Source organism: Clupea harengus, chromosome 4 (assembly GCF_900700415.2).
Source record: "Clupea harengus chromosome 4, Ch_v2.0.2, whole genome shotgun sequence".
Lineage (NCBI taxonomy): Eukaryota > Metazoa > Chordata > Actinopteri > Clupeiformes > Clupeidae > Clupea > Clupea harengus.
The window spans coordinates 12,530,407-12,550,406 of NC_045155.1; the positions used below are offsets into that span (position 1 = coordinate 12,530,407).

The window sequence follows — 20,000 nt, forward strand, 5'->3', positions numbered from 1 at the left end:
ATCGATTAAACCATTCTGAATATTCGGACCAGAAAGTCTCATTCCTTTAAGTTGTGGAATTGAGGCAAAAAGATTTTTAACCTCGTTAGAACAATCAGAGGAAAGAGATTTATTTGAAAACTGTGCAGTTGTGTGCTTGCCACAGGCATACATGGCTATGTCAATGACTCTGTGTGTGCGTGTGTGCCAGTGTATGGACTGTAAAGGTATTCAGTGCATTTTTAACGAAGTGAAGTAGTGGGACACAAAGCAATGTTTCCCATCCTGTGAAGGCCGGGGCGTGCATCTCTCTGTTCCAGCCCAGTAACCTCTCTAATTGGAGGTTTGGATTTGGATTCTAGGGCCAAATTAGAAAATTAGATAAACTAATACGGATGGATGGAATAAATTATTCCGTTCTAGGCTTCCAGCTCTTTAGCTTTGGCGGGCAGTGAGGCATGGAGGGAGCGTTCTGTGAAAAATGTGACGCAAGAGACACGCTTCGGGGAAGAGCTATATATTTATTAAATGGCAACACATCCATGTCAGGCTGCGACGGAAATGGTAAAAGTCACCCTTAAAGATGTTTATTATCTTATCTGTGCGACTGGAAAATCTTTCCTCTTGGTGTTTTGCAGGCAACAAAAAAAAAACATCAGTCCTTGAAATGATCCCACCCACAAACCACATCTACTTCTGGTTAGCTGTTTTTCATTCGTTCACTGTTCGTTTCTTAATTTTTTTTTCCTCCTCTTTCAAACACTCTACCTGGGGCGCTAAAGAAATGCGAGGCACCTCCCAACGGAAACAAATTGGTTCCATCAATCCTTGTTTCTTTCTACCAGTTTAACAGCCCTTCCATGGGGCTCTCCTGCTCACCAGACCCCACGGAGGATCAGAAACAGCCAGTGGGTGGTGCATACGTACGCATCCTAGTCTCACTCATCCATCTGAGCGACTCCTTTATCCAGCTGTGCACCAGATGACCCCGCTGAACCACACGTTACCATGGGAATAATTAACATCAGCCATCATTGTCACTCTAAGAAAAGAAGAGAAAGAAAGAACGGGGAGGGGTGGAAAAGAGGAGTGGAGGAGAGAGAGAGAGAGAGAGAGAGAGAGAAAAAAAACGTAGGGAGGGGCCATGGGATGTGATTATTCCGGCATTCACTGCTGCATTTCCAGGGGAAAGTCTGGAGAACAATGGCCGATGCAACATAAAGAATCCGATTTGGCGAGTATTTCTGTCTATTCTTTTTTAGGGTAAGCAAATTGTCAGGGATATTGACTCAGCTCAGCACCAAGCTGTCTGTCATCCTCAGCCGGGTCTTGTGCAGCTGGTCTGTGCAGGAGGGAGAGAAAGGGAGAGAGGGAAAAGGGAGGGAGGGAGAGAAAGAGGGTGAGAGATGCTGAGAGAGAGAGATAGAGAGAGAGAGTTTGAGAACAAGTTTGTTAGACACCCATGAGTGCACACACACACACACACACACATACACACACACACACACACACACACACACACACACACACACTTACTCACATACACACACACACACACATACATACCTACCCCAGGCTCACTGTAAGGATGACGCATAGCATGCTCAAACTCATCTGACCACAAGTGCACAGCACAAACACACAGCACACACACACACACAGACACCTCTGGGATGCGCTAAGAGGGTTATGTTGCTGTGAGCTTTGCGGACTTCTCTGGAGGAGACCAGCTGGAGGAAAGATGCCAGTTAACACAGCTTCTGTCAGCCAACAACTCAGCAACCTTTGGAGAGAAAACCTCTCTGATCTGGACACATTTTCCCATTTAGAACTTTCTACTCTACCCTACTGTGAGAGTTTGTGACTGTCGATAGTGAGAGTGTGTGTGTGTGTGTGTGTGTGTGTGTGTGTGTGTGTGTGTGTGTGTGTGTGTGTGTGTGTGTGTGTGTGTGTGTGTGTGTGTGTGTGTGTGTGCCAATGCTAGAGTGCTTGTGCCAGATCTGCACTTCGGGGAGTTTGAGGCTTTTGTCCATGCCTAAACAGACTGCCACAGCTCAGTCGCTCCATAATAGCGCTGACTGTGTCCACACCTCTTTTCCTACCTCTTTGAAGCCTAACAGTGGAGTCACCCTGGTCCCCGTGGCTATTACTAGGTGTAATTGTGGATTATGTCACCGTCATTAGCACACTTGTTCAACAGAGGTATAGCAAACACTATACAACAGAGATGCTCTGAGCTAGTTCTATTGTAGCACGTTGCAGGGGAATATGTGTCATTTCTTCTCTCACAGGGAACTTGTTGGGTGTGCTTTTCTTTAAGCAAAGTTGGGATGACTGCATTGGAAATCCAGCCTTAACCCTCATTTTATCCTGGCTTGGCCTGATTCACAGCTCACCACGCTGTTTGACTGGCGATCTGATATTGACTGCCGGTAGTGACGCAAGCTGCTTGGCTTAGTCTAAGGGGGAGATTGTTTATTTTGGGAGTGGGTACTTAGTTTTGAATTGCGCACACATAAACTGTCCTCCTTTCTGTCTTTCTTTGTTCTCCCATCATTCATTTCCTTCCTTTTTCTTTTTCCCCCTCTTCATCGTCTTCATCGTCATCGACCCCTGCTACTGTGCTGCCTGAACCTTGCATCTCATAACACACTAATAACAACTGTTCACTTTTCAGGGGGCCATTGACCTTCTTCGAAACAAACACTCTGTGCCTCATTCCCAGCCAACCACTGCCTCAAAAACCACAAACACACACTCACACATCTCACACCGAAACCACAAACACACCCTCACACATCTCACACCGAAACCACAAACACACAGTCACACAAAAAAAAAACTCCTCTGCTCCGCCCCCCCATCTCTCCCCTCCTTCATGTAATCTCTCCTCAGCCTCCTCCTCCTCCTCCACCCCCCACCTCTAAGGAGGCCAGGGAGGTGCAGGTGGCAGGCTTGATGGAGAGACTGCGTCCCTGCTCCTCTCCCTCTCGCTGTGGCCCATAATGGCCAGTAATGGGAGGATGTCAAAGTGTCCTTAACGGCACATTTATACTCATTACAGCTGAATGACGATGATTACTTTGTCAGAGGGGAGAGGACTGAGAGCTGAGTATGGAAGGGAGGGGGGAAGGGGGGAGGAGAGGAAAAGAAAGAGAGGAAGAAAGAAGAAAGATCTAGTGAGTTATAAAGCTCTGAAGCTATGTTCAGTGTTGAAATATTGATCACTTTTACTTTTAATAAATAAAGATTGGGCTGTCAAAGTCTCTCTTATTGGGAGTGTGATTTATACACTCAGTGTGTGGGAGGGATTTGTCACACACCGACACACACACACACACTTTCTCTTTTTCTCTCTCTGTCTTTCACACACAGACACACACGCACGCACGCACACACGGACACGCACACGCACACGCACGCGCACGCACGCACACACACACACACACACACACACACACACACACACACACACACACAAGCACACACACCTAGACCCTCACCTACATGCACACTGATGGTCATTTTTAAGACATTAATTCAGATTTTTTTCCCCCCGACACAGACAAACACAATGGAGAAACAACATTGACCAAAGCACTACATTGGAATGGCTTAAAGGACTTAACATTCTGTTAAGCTTGGGCCACTCAGAAAGCCATTTACCTGGGTTTAGCACATAATCCATGGCTTATGCAGCTCAATCTTTCTCCAAATTCAAACTGGGTAATTGCTCTAATTTAGCTAAAGTGCCCTGGATTGGTTCAACTGTTGTAAATACAATAAAATATTTCAGGTCACCAGAGCACTAGAAGCAACAAGTGATGATCTCTCTGGGGTAAAAGAACTGAATACTGAAAATAAAGAATACTGTGTTTCACAGTAATAATGGTGGCCACCTTTATAAGAAGCTGTGTGTTTGCTATACAGTACATTTTAAAAAGGTTAAGGAGTCTTTTGCTCCGTGAACCAGTGATTTAGTTTTTACCATTTCCAGGATGCCTGGAGGAAAGCTTTTTTTTCTCTGTCTCCAGGTAGGCAAAGCCCAAACACCGCACCCCTATCAAGCAGTCTTTAGGAGCCTCGGTGGCCTGCCGACATCTCTGATAGCTACCACATTTAATGGCAAATGAGCACGCCATTATGTCCCATCAGTCCCTTATGAATCAAACCAACAGAGACGCAAGAAATCTTCCCCCCTTACTTCCCATTAAGCCTCCCTTCTCTTTTTGTCTCTTTCAAGCTGACTGCTGCTGACTGAGCTTCGAGACACTCCTTGAAAGGGACTCAACTCTCCGATAACTGCTTTAGCCATTTCTGGGCTAGCGCTCGGGATGAATAGGGGCTGGCACTGCAAGTTCCGTAAAGCCTGACGCGGCACAGCGCTATATGGAGACATCTCGCTTTCTGATGAGCTGTCGCTCCAAGTCGAGCAGGGACGAAAATTCCCAGAATGCCCTATGGGAAGAAAGAACGCTGACAGGGTATTACTGATACGACCCGGTTGTTGTAGTTTTTAAACGGTCAGGAAAAACATCCATATATGCATTCCCGTCCAGCCTGAGGAATAGTAGGTGGTGTGTGGGAAGACGATGTCCTGTTTTGTCATCCTGTGTAGAACACACAGACCAGATTGCATTGAGACATATTGAACTCTCTAGAAAGTAAACTCTGCCAAGTGTTTGTTCATGTGTGTGTGTGTGGGGGGGGGGGGTACCTCATATTTATACTCTGGGTATAAGCTTCTAATGAGAGCCAATTCTGAGTGATCATGTAACATCGCTGTCAAACAATTTACCAAGCAATTTCAATTTCTACTTAGTCAATCCAAGTACTGGGCAGAAGAATAAGCATTTATCATATCAGGTGGTGTCATGGACATCGTTAGGCCTGGGCCTGTTGAATGAGGTTTTAGGAATAGTGCCAGATCTCAAAAAGATTTTTTTTTTTTTTATGAAATTAAGAATGATAATAAAAAAATAGCCCCAGATCTATTCATCTGTCATTCCAACTATGCGTTAAATCACTTGAATAGTGCACACCAGTTACAGGGCTTGTCATTGTTTGCATCTGGTGGTAGATGATAGCTCTAGATAGATAGAAGCCTATCTCAACCAAACAAAGGCTGCCATATTTTTTTATATTCAAACAGTATAATGTATTTCTGTCTATAAAAACCTCGTAAATGTTTTCTCTGTTATCAATGTGAGTTTATGGTTGACCTATGTCGATGTCCATGTCCAGTGTTTTCATGGGTTAGGGTTAGGGTATGGTATAATGGATGGGTAATGTTCATGTGAGTCTGACAGAAAACCTGCATGACATGGGCTGTCTTTAGGCTTACTGTTTCTGTCTCAAACTGGCTCAAACTTGTAGCTGTCAGAAATATATATATTTTTATTTCCAGGGGGGGGTGGGGGGGTGGAGCCCCCTACAGGCCTAAGCTAAGCCCCCTGAAAATGTTCAACTCCTAGCAACGCCCCTGGGTGGCACGTAGGCAAGCCTACTGTCAAAAAGACCACGTTTTTCTCTTTCTTTCTTTTCTCTCCTCTCCTTTCTCAAACACAGCCGCTGCCTGAAGTAAATGAATGCATCCAATTAGTTCCGAAACGACGGTCGTGTCTCGGCAGAAATCACAGCCTCTTTTCAGAACTTCCGATGCAGATGTTAAGCCCGCAGCCGCGCTCCCTTAGCACAGAGCGCATGCAGAGCGCAGAGCGTATCTCTGACGGCCCCTGGAGCCCTCCACCACCTGAATGGCTAATAATCAAGCAAGCTTTCAAGCTGCTCCACCATTTTCTTTAAAAAAAAATGAAGGCGCGATGGCTATAATTGACACTAATTAGCCACATTTGGATGAGGTAATTAGTTTTGCTGGTTCCTCTTATGGTAGCTTATTTCACCAGCAATGAAGAATGTGGCGATAGGCAATGCCTTAAATGGTAGTTAAAAACCTAAATGCAAACCTTGATTGGCTGTGGACCTGCGCGGGTGGTGCATTCTTTCATATTCGACGTGAACATCGATCACTGTAATTACTGCCAGAGCACTAGCATGCTGAGTAGTATTATTGGAACCATAGTTAGTTTCTAGGAAGTACTTGGGACTACACTATGTTGCAGTCTAGATTGTAATGTACATGTTATGTAAATTCTATCAACAACTTGACCAGCTGCAAACATTAGTGAGTATTGGTCATGCAGACTTCTTAAGTGTTCATGATTCGGACAGACAGACATTGTGAAAGTGAACTTGGCTGTTATCAGTTTGGACAAGAACAGTGGCAATCCTAGACTCTGAGGGACCCAAGCAAAGAAGCCCGTTGAGTCCAGGGCTGGAACCAGGGTGTGTGTGTGTGTGTGTGTGTGTGTGTGTGTGTGTGTGTGTGTGTGTGTGTGTGTGTGTGTGTGTGTGGTGTGTAACCTACATGCGTCATGCAGTTTCTTCAGTTCTTGGCGTCCCTAAGAAACAGACTTGCTATTTATTATTACTATGCAGCTTAGGCCTAGTAGTTTTCATATTAATAAGCATTGCTGCCACCTGCGTTTTGCAAATTTGGTTAAAATATTTCATACTGTATACTTGTGCTTGATACTATGCAGCTTATGTTTTTCACCGATGATGTGTGAAATTCTACTATGAATGTCATAGTCTGCCCTTCATCATGACCAGTGTTAGCATTTTTAACATGTTTCAATCTGAAGGCATACTCCAGATGTGGTACCAGGCTACTATTTTTGACCGTTTCTTACAGATAATGTCATGTCAGTCATTGCTTTTGTCTTACCGAATGCATTATGCTGCCAGCTTCCACCTGCGGCCTCTTGCACTGCTGTCAGTTTAAGTTCCAGCTACACAAAGGAGGGGAGGGAGGGGCTGCACCCCTGCATCTTCTCTCATCTCATGCACATCAGGCGCTAAATAGCAAGTTGTACGTGCAGGTGCTCGGATGAGAAATTCTCAATCGGTGTATATTTCATTCCCTTCAAATTTCAAGCATCAAATGTTATATTTGCATCTGAAAAAAATGACAGGTCCGGGCCTCGGTGACCTCATAGCTGGTTACGAGCATGGCTACATCTCAGTCAGTAGCATTGGTTTGATTGATTGAGATTAATTGGATATTACATGTGAGCTCGCGGAAGTTATCACTCAGTTCAAATAAAACTCGCTCTCTCTAAGGATCATGGTGGCAAGTCAGTCAGAGCCTTCCGCAGATGAATCTCCTACTTCACATTCATCCGAATTCACCTGGAAACGTACTTCCCAGAATGCACCTGGAAACTTACGTACTTCCCAGAAGCTAAAGCCTTTGGTCTTCTCCTACTCTTAGAGTGGAGTAGGGGCCTTTTGATCTCCTAGACCTGTTTCATGGTCCATCTGACAGAAAGAATACATTTTCCGTTTCTACTGACAGCTTTACCATGTAAATTAAGCCTTTTAATGTGCTTTGGTCTGGGGGTTTTTGGGGCAGATTTGCTGGAATTGCACAACACAGCACTGATTTTGGGTCTCGGCAAGGCTGTGTGATTTTCAAAAGTCAGGTTTGGCTTTGAAACATCTTCACAATTTATCATTCTTTTTTTATGTTAATTCTCCCTTACCATTTTTTTTTCAATTCATTTTATTTTGCCTTCAAGCACACTCAGGTCCATCCTGCCCTTTCTCCCTCTTAGACTCACACGGACACCAGGCACAAACAGTCAGCCTGCATTCCCCAGTCTCTCTCTTCCACCGTTACACAGCGTGATTAAGATGTATAATTGAGGACTTTTGAACTGAGAGTTGTTAAGGCCCAGTATGTATCTGTTGAAAAGGGGACTGGAGAAGGGGGTGGAGGAAAGGGGCTGGGTAGGGGTGTGCATGGGGTTGGGTGGTGTGGGGGGACTCGCCTTCCCAGACTCCCTTTTGATCAGGCCTGAAGAGAACAGCATGTTGTCTATTTATAAAACACTTTGGTGTGGCGTCCCACTTCTCTCCCACTCTGTCGGCTGGCTGTCTCCACTGCCACCACCAGCAGAGCACGAAACAGACAGAAGGAGAGATGGCAAGACAGAGAGAGCGAGGGAGGGAAGGAGAGAGGGAGGGAGGGAGGGAGCAAGGGAGAAGGAGAGCACAGTAGAACAGAGAAGGAAACAACAGAGAAAAGGGAACAAAGGGAGAAACTGTGACGAAGAGATATGAAGAAGTGATGAGCTTGCAGAGAGACAGGAGAACGAAAGGGAGGAGAGGATGAGATATGAGAAAGAGGGCATGAGAACCAGAGGGAAAAAAAACTGCTGCGTTGTACAGTACATGCATCTCTTGTGACTCATCGTATGCCATGACGGTGAAGTGCACTTGGGTACAACCCAGTCCTGGCTGCACGTTTCTCCTCCCTGCCCCCATCTCCCTCCCTCTCTGCCTCCTTCTCTCCCTCTCTGCCTCCTTCTCTCCCTCTCCTTTGCTGCCTTTTCTCTATCCCCCTTTGTTTCACCCACCCCCTCTCATACCTGTCTTTCTCTCCATCCTCGCTCTCCTCTCCTAAATCTACCTCTCCTCCTCCAGCTCTTTCTGACAAACACACACACACACACACACACACACAGCGCATCGCCCCGCTTTGCGGCACATTTTTCTCGGAGCTCGCGGCACGCCTCCGACGTGTTTTCCTGAACAGGTGCGGCGAGATGATGAGCTGCGTGCCACTCCCCTGCAGCGCCGGGAGCATGTGAGCCAAGGAGGGGGGGATGGTGGGCTCTCGCGTGGCTATACCCTTGGGCGTGCCGAGCTAAGCTGAACCAAGCCGAGTCTCTGTGATGACACACACACACACACACACACACACACACACACACACACACACACACACACACACACACACACACACACAAACACACACACACACACATACACACACACACACACACACACACACACACACACCCACACACACACACACACACACACACACACACACACACATACACACACACACACACACACACACACACACACACATACAAATACACACACACACACACACGCACACATACACATACTCACAGGTTTTCTCCCAGTGCCGGCGCTGACAGGGTGAGACTGTTGGGGCATGTCTTAGTGGTGCAGTGGCTCTATTTGTTTCCCCTCACACCTTCACTCAAACCTGTGAATGGTGCACACTTTGCCATGACAGAGGATATTCCCTTTGCTCTCGCTCTCGCTCTGCACCCTTCTAATGCGTTTCCAACGCTGTTGGAGTTCCCTCTGGAGACACATTGAGCTGGCAAAATATCACTTGCTGTGAACCTGTAGACAACACAAAATATGGGTCATTTGGAGAAATGGCAGATTTGCTGTGTGTTCGTTTCTTTGTTGGTTATTGTTCGCTGATCTGTTCATTGGAATGTTTCATTGAAAAATCGGTTTTACATGTGCAGGGACCTCAGCTATGACTGTCAATGTCACACATGTTTTTCACTCACGAAAAACCTCGATCCTCAGTGGACTGAGTCAGAACTCAGTGACATGAAGTGATTCTGTTACCTTTGCGTGACAGTAAAGTGTTCATTCGAGTCTCCCAAGGGGTTACGCCTGAGGAATGAGAAGACAGGCGGGAGGAGAGAGGGAATAGATTAGCTTGCGCAATACAGACACAAAAGCTAAAAGGGACAAAAGATCATTTCCATGTGAAAAAGGAAATCAGTGAGAAAGTGATAAGAGGAAGAGAGTGAGGGAGAAAGAGAGTCTGTCTGGGTGACGTGTCTCTCTCTCTCTCTCTCTCTCAATCTCTCTCTGTCTGAGTGTGTGTGTGTGTGAGAGAGAGAGAGAAGGAGAGAGAGAGAGAGAGAGACTTTGACAGTGAGTGGAAGAGACAGATCTTCTTTGCCAGTCCCTGTGGGGACAGAAGGTGCTAATTACTGCGCCGGCTAGATAAGAAGGATATGATGTGGTACAGCTCTTCCTGTCTGCCAAGGGGGCTGCCACCTCCCCACAAAAGGCACCAGCGCTGGTAGAGGCGATGCACACCGGGGACCCTTATGTCGTACATCACACACACACACACACACACACACACACACACACACACACACACACACACACACACACACACACACACACACACACACAGGCATGCACATACACACACACACACACATGTGCGCAGACACAGACATACACACACACACACACAAATTCACAGCAAACTATATTTCCACCCATTCACAAAGCCACAGTGGCAACATGAAGGGTTAGCAGGGCCCTGGGCTCTGTGGGAACAGTGCTACAGAAGTGGAAGACAAGTGGAGACCATCAGGCAGCTTTTAGGGATGTGAGGATGAGTCACAGGGTCTGGAGGAAGTTGAGGGGAGGGATGTGGGTCCTCGGCTCCTGGGAAGGCTCCATTTTTGCTCTATTTCATGTAACAGATGTAAGGCCAACGCAGGATGGCATGGGCCGTGGTGTTATTCAAGAGCCAGGCCCGAGGAGGGTTGTTTCTGTCAGCGAAAACACAAAAAAAAGCTCATCTCACACATACACACACAATTTGCGGTACATGGGAGAGATGGAGAGGGCTAATGTTTAATTGAATCTGTCATCCATAATGGAACGAGTCATTGGCTGGCTGTCTGCTTCAGCAGGTATTCCAGTCCAAAAAACTCCACCTTCCTCTGCGAGCAAGACATCAACAGGCTATTACTATCTCTCTCTCTCTCTCTCTCTCTCTCTCTCACCATCTCTTTCTCTCCCCGTCATCTGCTATTTTTCTCTTCTTGCTGTGTGTCCTCCCTCCCCCTGTCTTGCAAATTCCTCTGTTTTCTCACACACACACATACACTCATATTTCTCACATACTCTGATCCACGCACAGTTCTCTCACAGACACATGGAGACACACTAAAAGACTGGCTGTGTTTGGCTATTTCATGTAAATCCACCCGCTTTTCAGAGGTGCTGCACATGCCTTTGTTCTCAGTTGGCTGTCGAATGGGGCTCAATCCTCTATTCTCAGATCACTCCCTCACACATACACAAACACACACACTCAAACTCTCATACACACACACACACACTGGCATGTATGTCTTCACTGCAAGCACTTGGCAGAAGCTCACCTTAAAGCTGTCAGCCCAGGAAGCTATGCTTCAGCATCACCAAAGGCTCTGCAACAGAGGCCTAACTATCAAAGCCGTTTTACAGTCAAACCAGGCAGAATCCATTAAGTCACTGGAGTCAATCAGCTCTTGCAATCTGTCAAAAAGCACATGGACAGATCCTCAAATAGGGAGAGCAGTTTCCCCACAGCCTCTCAGCAGATCAGAAACAGTAGCCAATCAGCTTTGTAACCAATCAGCTCCGTAGCCAATCAGCTCTGAAACCAATCAGAATCCATGCATGAGTGGGGATCACACGCAGCTGCGTGGCCTGAGATAGTGCTGGACAGTGTCAGAGAATGTACACGTGTCACAGAGAGGGAGATGGAGAGAGGGAGAGAAAGAGAGGGATAGAGGGTTATGCGGAATGAGAAGAAGAGAAGGAAGTGAGGATATAGGAGGATGAAAGGGAGAGAATGAAAGAGGAAGAAAGGATATGAGAGAGGAAGAGTGGATGGGGGAACGAATGTGAGGAGGATCAGTGGAGAACTTGTGCTCAACAGTCACTGAGCATGAAGTGAGGAGCACGGGGGGATTCTTCTGTATGCCTGCACATGCTCCTACCTCTTGATGTGTGAGTGTTGTGTGTGTGTGTGTGTGTGTGTGTGTGTGTGTGTGTGTGTGTGTGTGTGTGTGTGTGTGTGTGTGTGTGTGTGCTGTGGGTGAAAGGAGAGATCATGAATCACTTGTGCCCTTGTCATTTTGCTGACAGATCAAAGGCAGCTCCCAGCCCAAAATCAGTGACATCACTGCCACTTCTGACTGAAAGCATGGCCTCAGTGCTCCCGCTGTGCACCACACACACACACACACACACACACACACACATAGTGTGGACTACTGATTTCATCTGATTTACTGTATGTGAAAGAGTGCTGTTATGAAAAATAGATGAATGTGTGGCCGTCGACTATACATATTTAAGTTTTGATCCGAGGACTGGTTAAAAATGTACATTGTTTTGAGGATATGTGCTTTTGCCACTGGAAGCTCTTGCATGATTTTGCGCTTGTCATGGCAAGGCTCATCAACGCTGACAGCTGTTGCACATCAAAAGGCATTGTATTGGGGAAGACATGAATAAATGATTCGGGCATGAAAGTGTGTGTTATTTTTTCAAGTGCTATGATATCAGTTGTAACTCTCAACTCAGATGTGTGATGTTTCAGCTCCATGTAGTTTGCTATCATCTGGTTAAGAAGCATTATATGGTGCTGGTTTGGGGGGAGAAAAACATCAGATCTCTCATTGTGAGAGGTTTGCAAAAGCGCCTCTTTTCGATGTCTGTCTCAGGTTTGTGAACACTTATAGATTGTAGCAACAATTGGAGTCGAGGCTTTTCTGTGGCATTCACGCCAATTATTCAGACGGAGGATGACTGACAGCGAACATAACAAGGGGAGCGCAAATACAATCAAACATCAAGCATTACACATAGAATCAAACACTAGCAGGCACACAGGCAAAACGCATGGCAATATACAGCGAGCAGGAAACTCGATCATACAAACACAGGAGCACGCACCGCCACAATATTATTCTTGCTTTTACTTTTCAAGAGAAATGTAAAGACTGGTAAAGCGGTCAAAGTGGAATATTACATCATGTTATATATAAATATAGCAATTGACTGAGTGTAACTACATTTTCAACAGCTCAACTACATTTATAACAGCTCACTTTAACTCCACTGGCAACACTATGCTCACACACGTCTATAATGTGTCATACTTCTGACCGTCAGTCTGTGTGTTTCTTCAGGTATGTTCACGTCCTGTTCCTGGGCGTGCAGAGCCGCTTCCACGGCGACCTGGAGCGGCGGCACTTCTACTGGCGCCTGATGTTTGAGAGCGCCGACATCAACATGCTGCGCCTGCTGGAGGCCTTCCTCAAGAGCGCCCCCCAGCTGGTACTGCAGCTCAGCATCATGATCCATGGCAACCAGATCCTCCCACTGCAGGGTGAGATGGAAGACACATGACTCCTGACATACATACACACACACACAAATACACACAGACACACACACACTACACACACACACACTCACAATACACACACACACACACACACATTACACACACACACACACACAAATATACACAGACACACACACACACACACACACTATACACACATACACACACACACACCTACACAAACACACACGCACGCGCACACACAAAGACAATCAAGCACGTGCATAGACGAGTACAAACACAAATAGGCGCGCTGGTGTGAAGGCTATGGGACATATTTATGTATGTGCATAGAGAATGAAACAAACTATATGCATTAACTCATAATTGGTTTGAGATACTGCATGAAAGTATGAGATACTATTAAAATTCAAACGTACAAATGCACACAAAAAGAAGCACACACATGAAAGCTTTAACTCATACAACACACACACACAATCACACACGCACACATACACAATCACACACACACACACACCAACATCATGCGTTCACACATGAAAGCTCTAACATGCCAACACACAACCCAAAAACACATGAAAGTGTAGACATGAAGGCTGACACACATGGACACAGATGCATACGCACACTTGCACACAAACACGCACACACACACACATACACGCACGCACACACACACACACACACACACACTCACACACACGCACACACACACACACACACACACACACACACACACACACACACACACACACATACACATTTTTTCCCTCAAAGCTTTCATCTTCTCTTGTTGTCATTTCATATACTGTATGCCATCCCCTCACTGACTTTTTGATTTCTCTGCACAAGACTGTACAGCTGCAAAAAGTACATGCTGACACACTTTGCCACACATACACTTACACATATACACACACACACACATATGAACACACATACACACACACACACACACACATATACACACATATGCACACGCATACACACACATTTCTACACTCTTTCATCTCTTTTTATACGACATACCTCCCTCTGCCTTTTAATCATTCTACCCACCTGTGTTTTATCTCTCACCCTCTGTTCTTACATTTTCCCTGCTGATATGAGCCAATACATTTGCAAAGCAGACAGTGTTCAAAAGTGGTCTTCTCCCACCATCTTTATCTCTTTCTCTGCCTTTTTTCCTCTCTCTCTCTTTCTCTCCACCTCTTTCACATTCATACTGTATGTCTCTCTCTCTCCCTCGTTCCCTCCCCCTCTCTCCCTACCTCTTACCTTCCTCTCTCTCTCTCTCTTTCTCTCTCTCTCTCTCTGTCTCTCTCTCTACCTCCCTCTCTCTCCCTCTCCCCATATTACTCAGCAGTCTATTGACTGTCTGTTCTTGTGCTGGCTGCCTGATTGGTGGGCGAGACTGAGACTGAGACTGGTACTCTTTAATGGGCAATGAGCCTCCAGAGCTTCCTGCCTTCATTAGCCTCTAATCAGTCATGGACTCAGCCTCCCCGTGCTCACTCCCCCTTCCACGACACAGCTTCCTCCGCACACCACGCCCACCCTCCCTCACACACACACACACACGCACACACACACCGCTCCCTCCCTCTCTCTCTGCAGACGCAGGTCTGCGGAGGAACACGCCCCACCGCAACCTCACGCACACCATGATCCCTGTCTCTCCCCACCGTTGCAGAGGAAACCACACCCAGTCAATTCGGTGACATTCTTCACAAGAGACACAATGTAGCTACTCATCTGTTCAGGGCAACAGCATACATTTAGAGAAGCTACAGCCCCCCCGGTGACTTGCACCACACTGCTGACATTCAGTGCCGGCATTTTGTATTGTTTTGAATGGCACACTGGCACCAAATTTACCCTGCAGGTGATGCAGGTCTGTTTTTGTCATTGTCAGTTACCGTTGTGAGAAAGTATAATGCAAATTGTTCATTGTTTAGTAGTCCATACACAATCCGGCAAACTGATATAATCACCTCAGACTGTATGTCAATCAACTGCAATTAAATCCAACATCTGCACCACCCCATCAAATACAGGCAGAGCCTGTGAGGGATAGGGAAAAGGAGTGGAAGACAGAAAAAGGGCTGGGGAAGAATTAAGGTGAACGAGAGTGACAGAGAATGGGGAAAAAATGGAGAGAAAGTGAACGAAACAGGGTGGAAAAAAGGAGCCGCCAATGAAAGACAACCCCCAGGAGAACGAAGGCAAGAGCAAGACTGAGAGAAAACAAGAGCAAAACAATAAAAAAGCGAGAGCGCGAGACACTCTCCATCGACGAGGTCCGCGGGGTCCACTCGTGTGTGTCGCTGTTGCGTAGCACCCGTCAGACGGCGCCCGCGCTTGGGGAGGAGATGACACGGCGTCAGCGTGAGCGCGAGAGAAGACAGAGCGAGACAGGATGAGACGTGATGAGCACGAGGCCTGGCATCGCTTGCTATTGTGCTCCTCAGCCATGACTTATTCATGCTCATGTTACTCCAAGCATGTTTGCTTGTGATAAATAAGTCAAAGCGTTTGGCCCCGCACTTTCCTGCGCAATTTCAAGTGACACATCCTTGTCACCGTTGCAATGAGATGGAATGAGAGACAGGACACGGGGGAGAGGACAAGTAGATAAGGAGAGGGAGGAAGAGATACAGAGAGAGATAGAGAGAAAGAAAAAAAGATACATTTTACAGGCCAAAACAACAGGGCAAATGAACTGGTGCTTTGAAGCTGAGCTCCCTGTAGTTTTTTTTCTGTTGTGGTAAAGTGGTAAAGTTGAAAGAAAGGGATCTGAGTGTGTGTGTATGTGTGTGTGGTGTGTGTGTGTGTGTGGGGGGGGTGTGTGTTTGTGATAATAGTTTTTCTACAGTGGCTTCTGCTCGTGCTCGCTCAGCTAAAACAGACCTGATGCCACCCCACTAATCTCAGGGGCCTCCACACACACCCCTCCATCACACATATGGGTCATGTGTAACATGGATCACCTGGAAGATGAATGGTGTCTCACACACACACACGCACACACACACACACGCACGCACGCACGCACGCACGCACACACGCACGCACGCACGCACGCACACACACACACACACACACACACACACACACACACACTCACACACACACACTTTTATCAGACACACGGCCTCACACACCTGCTCTGCTCACACAAACCTATCAGACACAGGGTCATACACACTACATCTCTCCACATGGGCCCCTGCTGGGAACAATAAGAATGGAGATCAGAGAGACAGAGACAGAGAGAGACAGAGATAGAGAAGGGGGGGGCAGAGAGAGAGGGGGGGGAGAGAGAGAGAAGTGGGGGGGAGAGAGAGAGAGAGAGACAGAGAGAGGGGGGAGATAGAGAGAGAGAGATACAGAGAGAGGGGGAGATAGAGAGAGAGAAAGAGAGAGAGAGAGGCAGAGAGAGAGAGAAAGAGAGACAGAGAGAGGCCGAGAGAGGCAGAGAGAGGGAGAGAGAAAGAGAGAGAGAGAGAGAGAAGTGGGGGCTCTGAGGCACCTTTGTCTATTCCTCACTGCCTCTTTCAATCTCTCCTCTCGCTCTCTCTATCTCGTCAGACCTTTGTCAGTCCATCAGTTTCTTTTTTCTTTCTCTCTGTCCTCTTTCTATGTCTCACCAAGTGTACCATGCACACACACACACACACACACACACACACACACACACACACAGAGACAGACAGAGACAGACAGACACTTTTGTAGTTTTTTGTTGCTGCTTGTGTTGCTGTCAGGCTCATGTCCTTTGCCCTTTGTGAGCTGTAAATAGAGACTGGACTCCCAGATGTCCTGATCCAGACCTTCCATAGACAAAAAAGCCACAATGATAATCACACATACACACACACACACACACACACACACACACACACACACACACACACACCACTCCCAAGTCTCTATGCCTCACAGTGATGGATAGTGACAGACTTATGGCACAGCAGATGGGGTGACTGCATTACTCGTTGAAACTATCACGCACACACATACACACACACAAACTCACACACACACACACATAATGACACACATGAACACATGGGTGCACATACGAGGATGAATTCTGGCCCCGGTTTCATTTGGACTAAAGCCCTCTTTTCCTTACCTGCCTGCCATCAGGCCTGGCCTCTCTGCAACCCACTGATGGCCTGTGTAGCCATGTAGTCACCGTGACAATAACCTATCACTGGCCGATTTGTCACTGGTGGCAACACAGAGATGCTGAAACCCCCCCCACCACCACCACCACCACCTACCCTCCCACCCACCCCCGCCCAGTGATGCGTTTCTTCCCTTTTTTCCCCTCGCAGGTTGGTGAGGCTGCGCTTCCGTTCCGTTTCCTTCACTGCGCCGAAAAAAAATCCTTCTTGTCATCCCTCAGCCTTTTTTTCTCGTTAAATTTGCCTCTAATCTGCGGCTCTTTGTGGCGTCGCTCAGTGTGTTGCGCTTTGCATGTGATGTTTGATTTAATTAAGATTAGCTGGAAGCTTTGTGGCTGTTTTTTTTCTTCTTCTTTCACTTCTTCTTCCTCGCTATCCCTTCCTTTTTGTCTCTCTGTCCGTCAGCGTGAAGAGGGAGGGGGGGGGGGGGGGGGGGGAGCGAGCCTGGAAGAGGAGCTGGAGAAACAGTGCCTAACGGTCCTAGCTAATTAAGATCTCTCCTAATCTGGAGCTCATCCAAACTTAGGGACATGACACTCTCAGAAACAGGGAGAGAAAGAGAGAGAGAGAGGGAGCGAGAGAGAGAGAACGAGAGAGAGGTGAATGTCAGTTCTAATAATTCTAATAATGATAGTTATGTAATTATGTCATCATAATAATCTCACGTCTTTACATTCCAAAATAATGCATATCAGATGTTTCATTATAATATACAACCCATTCATATTATGTAGGAGTTATATATTCTATCCAGAACATCACTGTGTATTTTCAGCCTATTTGGCATGGTAAATGGGTATCACAAGAAGGGTAAAACAACCAGGACAAGGAATGACCTCCACAAACAATCTGTCTCATCTTCACTCTTCACACCATCTTCACAGGCTGCATATCTTCCCATAACCAAGAACACAGTGTGAGACACAGTGTGCTCCTATAAACCACTTTCAGAAGTGGGAAAAGTTCCAGGCCTTGGTTCTTTGGGTTCTGGCCCGGGGAGTCCAGTTGAGCCTGGGGGGAGTAAGGGCCTGCTTGGGATTTCTGGGCCAAAACAAAGGCAATCTACACAAGCCCCCGCTGAGTAAACAAACCACCTTTGAAACGTATTAAAGAGTTGATCCCCTTGATAACATCAGCCGTCTGCAGATAGGCCCCCCTATCTCTGTTTCTCACACACACACACAAGCCCTCACACATACTTCAAAAATATACACACACACACACACACACGCACACACACACACAAACACACACACACACACACACACACACACACACACACACAGCAACAAAAAGGCAGGCACAAACTCACAAACAAACGTGTGACATATAGACAGCCAGTCTCCTAGACAGTGTCAGCACATCAACTTAAATAGTGTCTACATTTCCATACTATTGGGTCAAAAACATTTGCACACACACAGGCACACACACAGGCACACACACACAGGCACACACACAGGCACACACACACACACACACACACTCACTCACTCACACACACCTTACAAACACTTGAGGAGACCTTCTAGGCAGCCGCTGAAGGAGCCCGTGCGGTGTTGTCTCAGTGGGTGTTGAGATCACGTCAAGGCCTCCAAACAGGAGCAACAGCATGACAAATTGTCGTTCTTTCAAGCCCAGCACTCTGACTCTGCCTCGGTCTTAAATCTGGGAGCTTTCATTCGTTCTGACACTCTTTGTTTTGTTTCGGTACATTCTTTTTTACTATTATTTGCCTCGAGAAGAAGGATGGTGGCAATTTTACAAAGAAATGTTTTTTTTGTTGTTCATCTCTTCCTGTCTTAGTCTCTCTCCCGACATGACGACAGAAGACCTGACTGTTTTCACGATTCTCTTTAAGCCTCTGAAGAAGGGAGGAATATTCACGATCTGATATAGAGACAGCCACGCGGGGCGAGACACATCATTTAAGGCGTGAATTATTCATTTCTCAAATGTTAATAATTCAATCGCATGTCCAACTAGTAATTAATCATATCAGATCTAATTAAAAATTGAACGGCAAAACCTAGAAAAATGTGATTTTTTTTCACCCACGTCTTTTTTTTTGGTTAATGATTTTGATTAGTTTCATATTTAAGTCTGCTACTTTCGAGGCTTTTTATGGAACAACTGGAGCGGCCACAGTCATTAGTCTTAATGAGGATGAAAGCACAGCGGTAATCAGAACTGTCTTATTTCCTCAAGATAAACAGTGAGGGACTGTGTTTGCACTGCGGGTGATTCTGTCCTGATATCATCTCTGCTCATGAAGGAGTCTTGAAATAGACTCACTGGGTGAGCGTGTTCACTTGAGGGAGAGTGAGTGAAGGGAAAGAGAGAGAGAGAGAGGGATGAAGAGAGAAAAAGAGATAGAGGGAGGAAGGGAGGGAGTGAGAAACATTGTAGATTATTCTCTCAGCAGATTTTTTAAAATCATTTCTCTCATTCAGTCTGTTGCATTATTTCTCACCTCCTTTGCTTAATTTAGCAAACCTTGGCTCTTCATTATCTGCTCTTGATATCTCTCTCCCACATGCCTCCCATTCTCTCTGCACTGAAACCTGCTGAAGGCTTTATTTGCTCTGATGTTCCTTTGTGTGCCCAGCCTCAACCTGACCTTCAACAACCTCTTCTTTCTCAAGTTTTGCTTTGCTACAATATTATATTTATTCTCATTCTTATATCCTGTTTTTCCTTCTCCTTCTCTCTCTCTCTCTTTCTGTTTCTCTTTCTCTGTTTCACTTTCT

The 20,000-nt window shown here is 46.4% G+C and overlaps 1 protein-coding gene across 1 annotated transcript in view; it reads left to right on the forward strand.

Moving 5' to 3' along the window:
- Positions 1-20,000, forward strand: part of xkr7 (XK, Kell blood group complex subunit-related family, member 7) — a 63,441-nt gene that overhangs the window by 41,397 nt on the left and 2,044 nt on the right. The window contains exon 2 of the mRNA XM_012826104.2: positions 12,876-13,075. Coding sequence (XP_012681558.2) covers positions 12,876-13,075 — 200 coding nt within the window. The remainder of the gene's footprint in view (positions 1-12,875; positions 13,076-20,000) is intronic.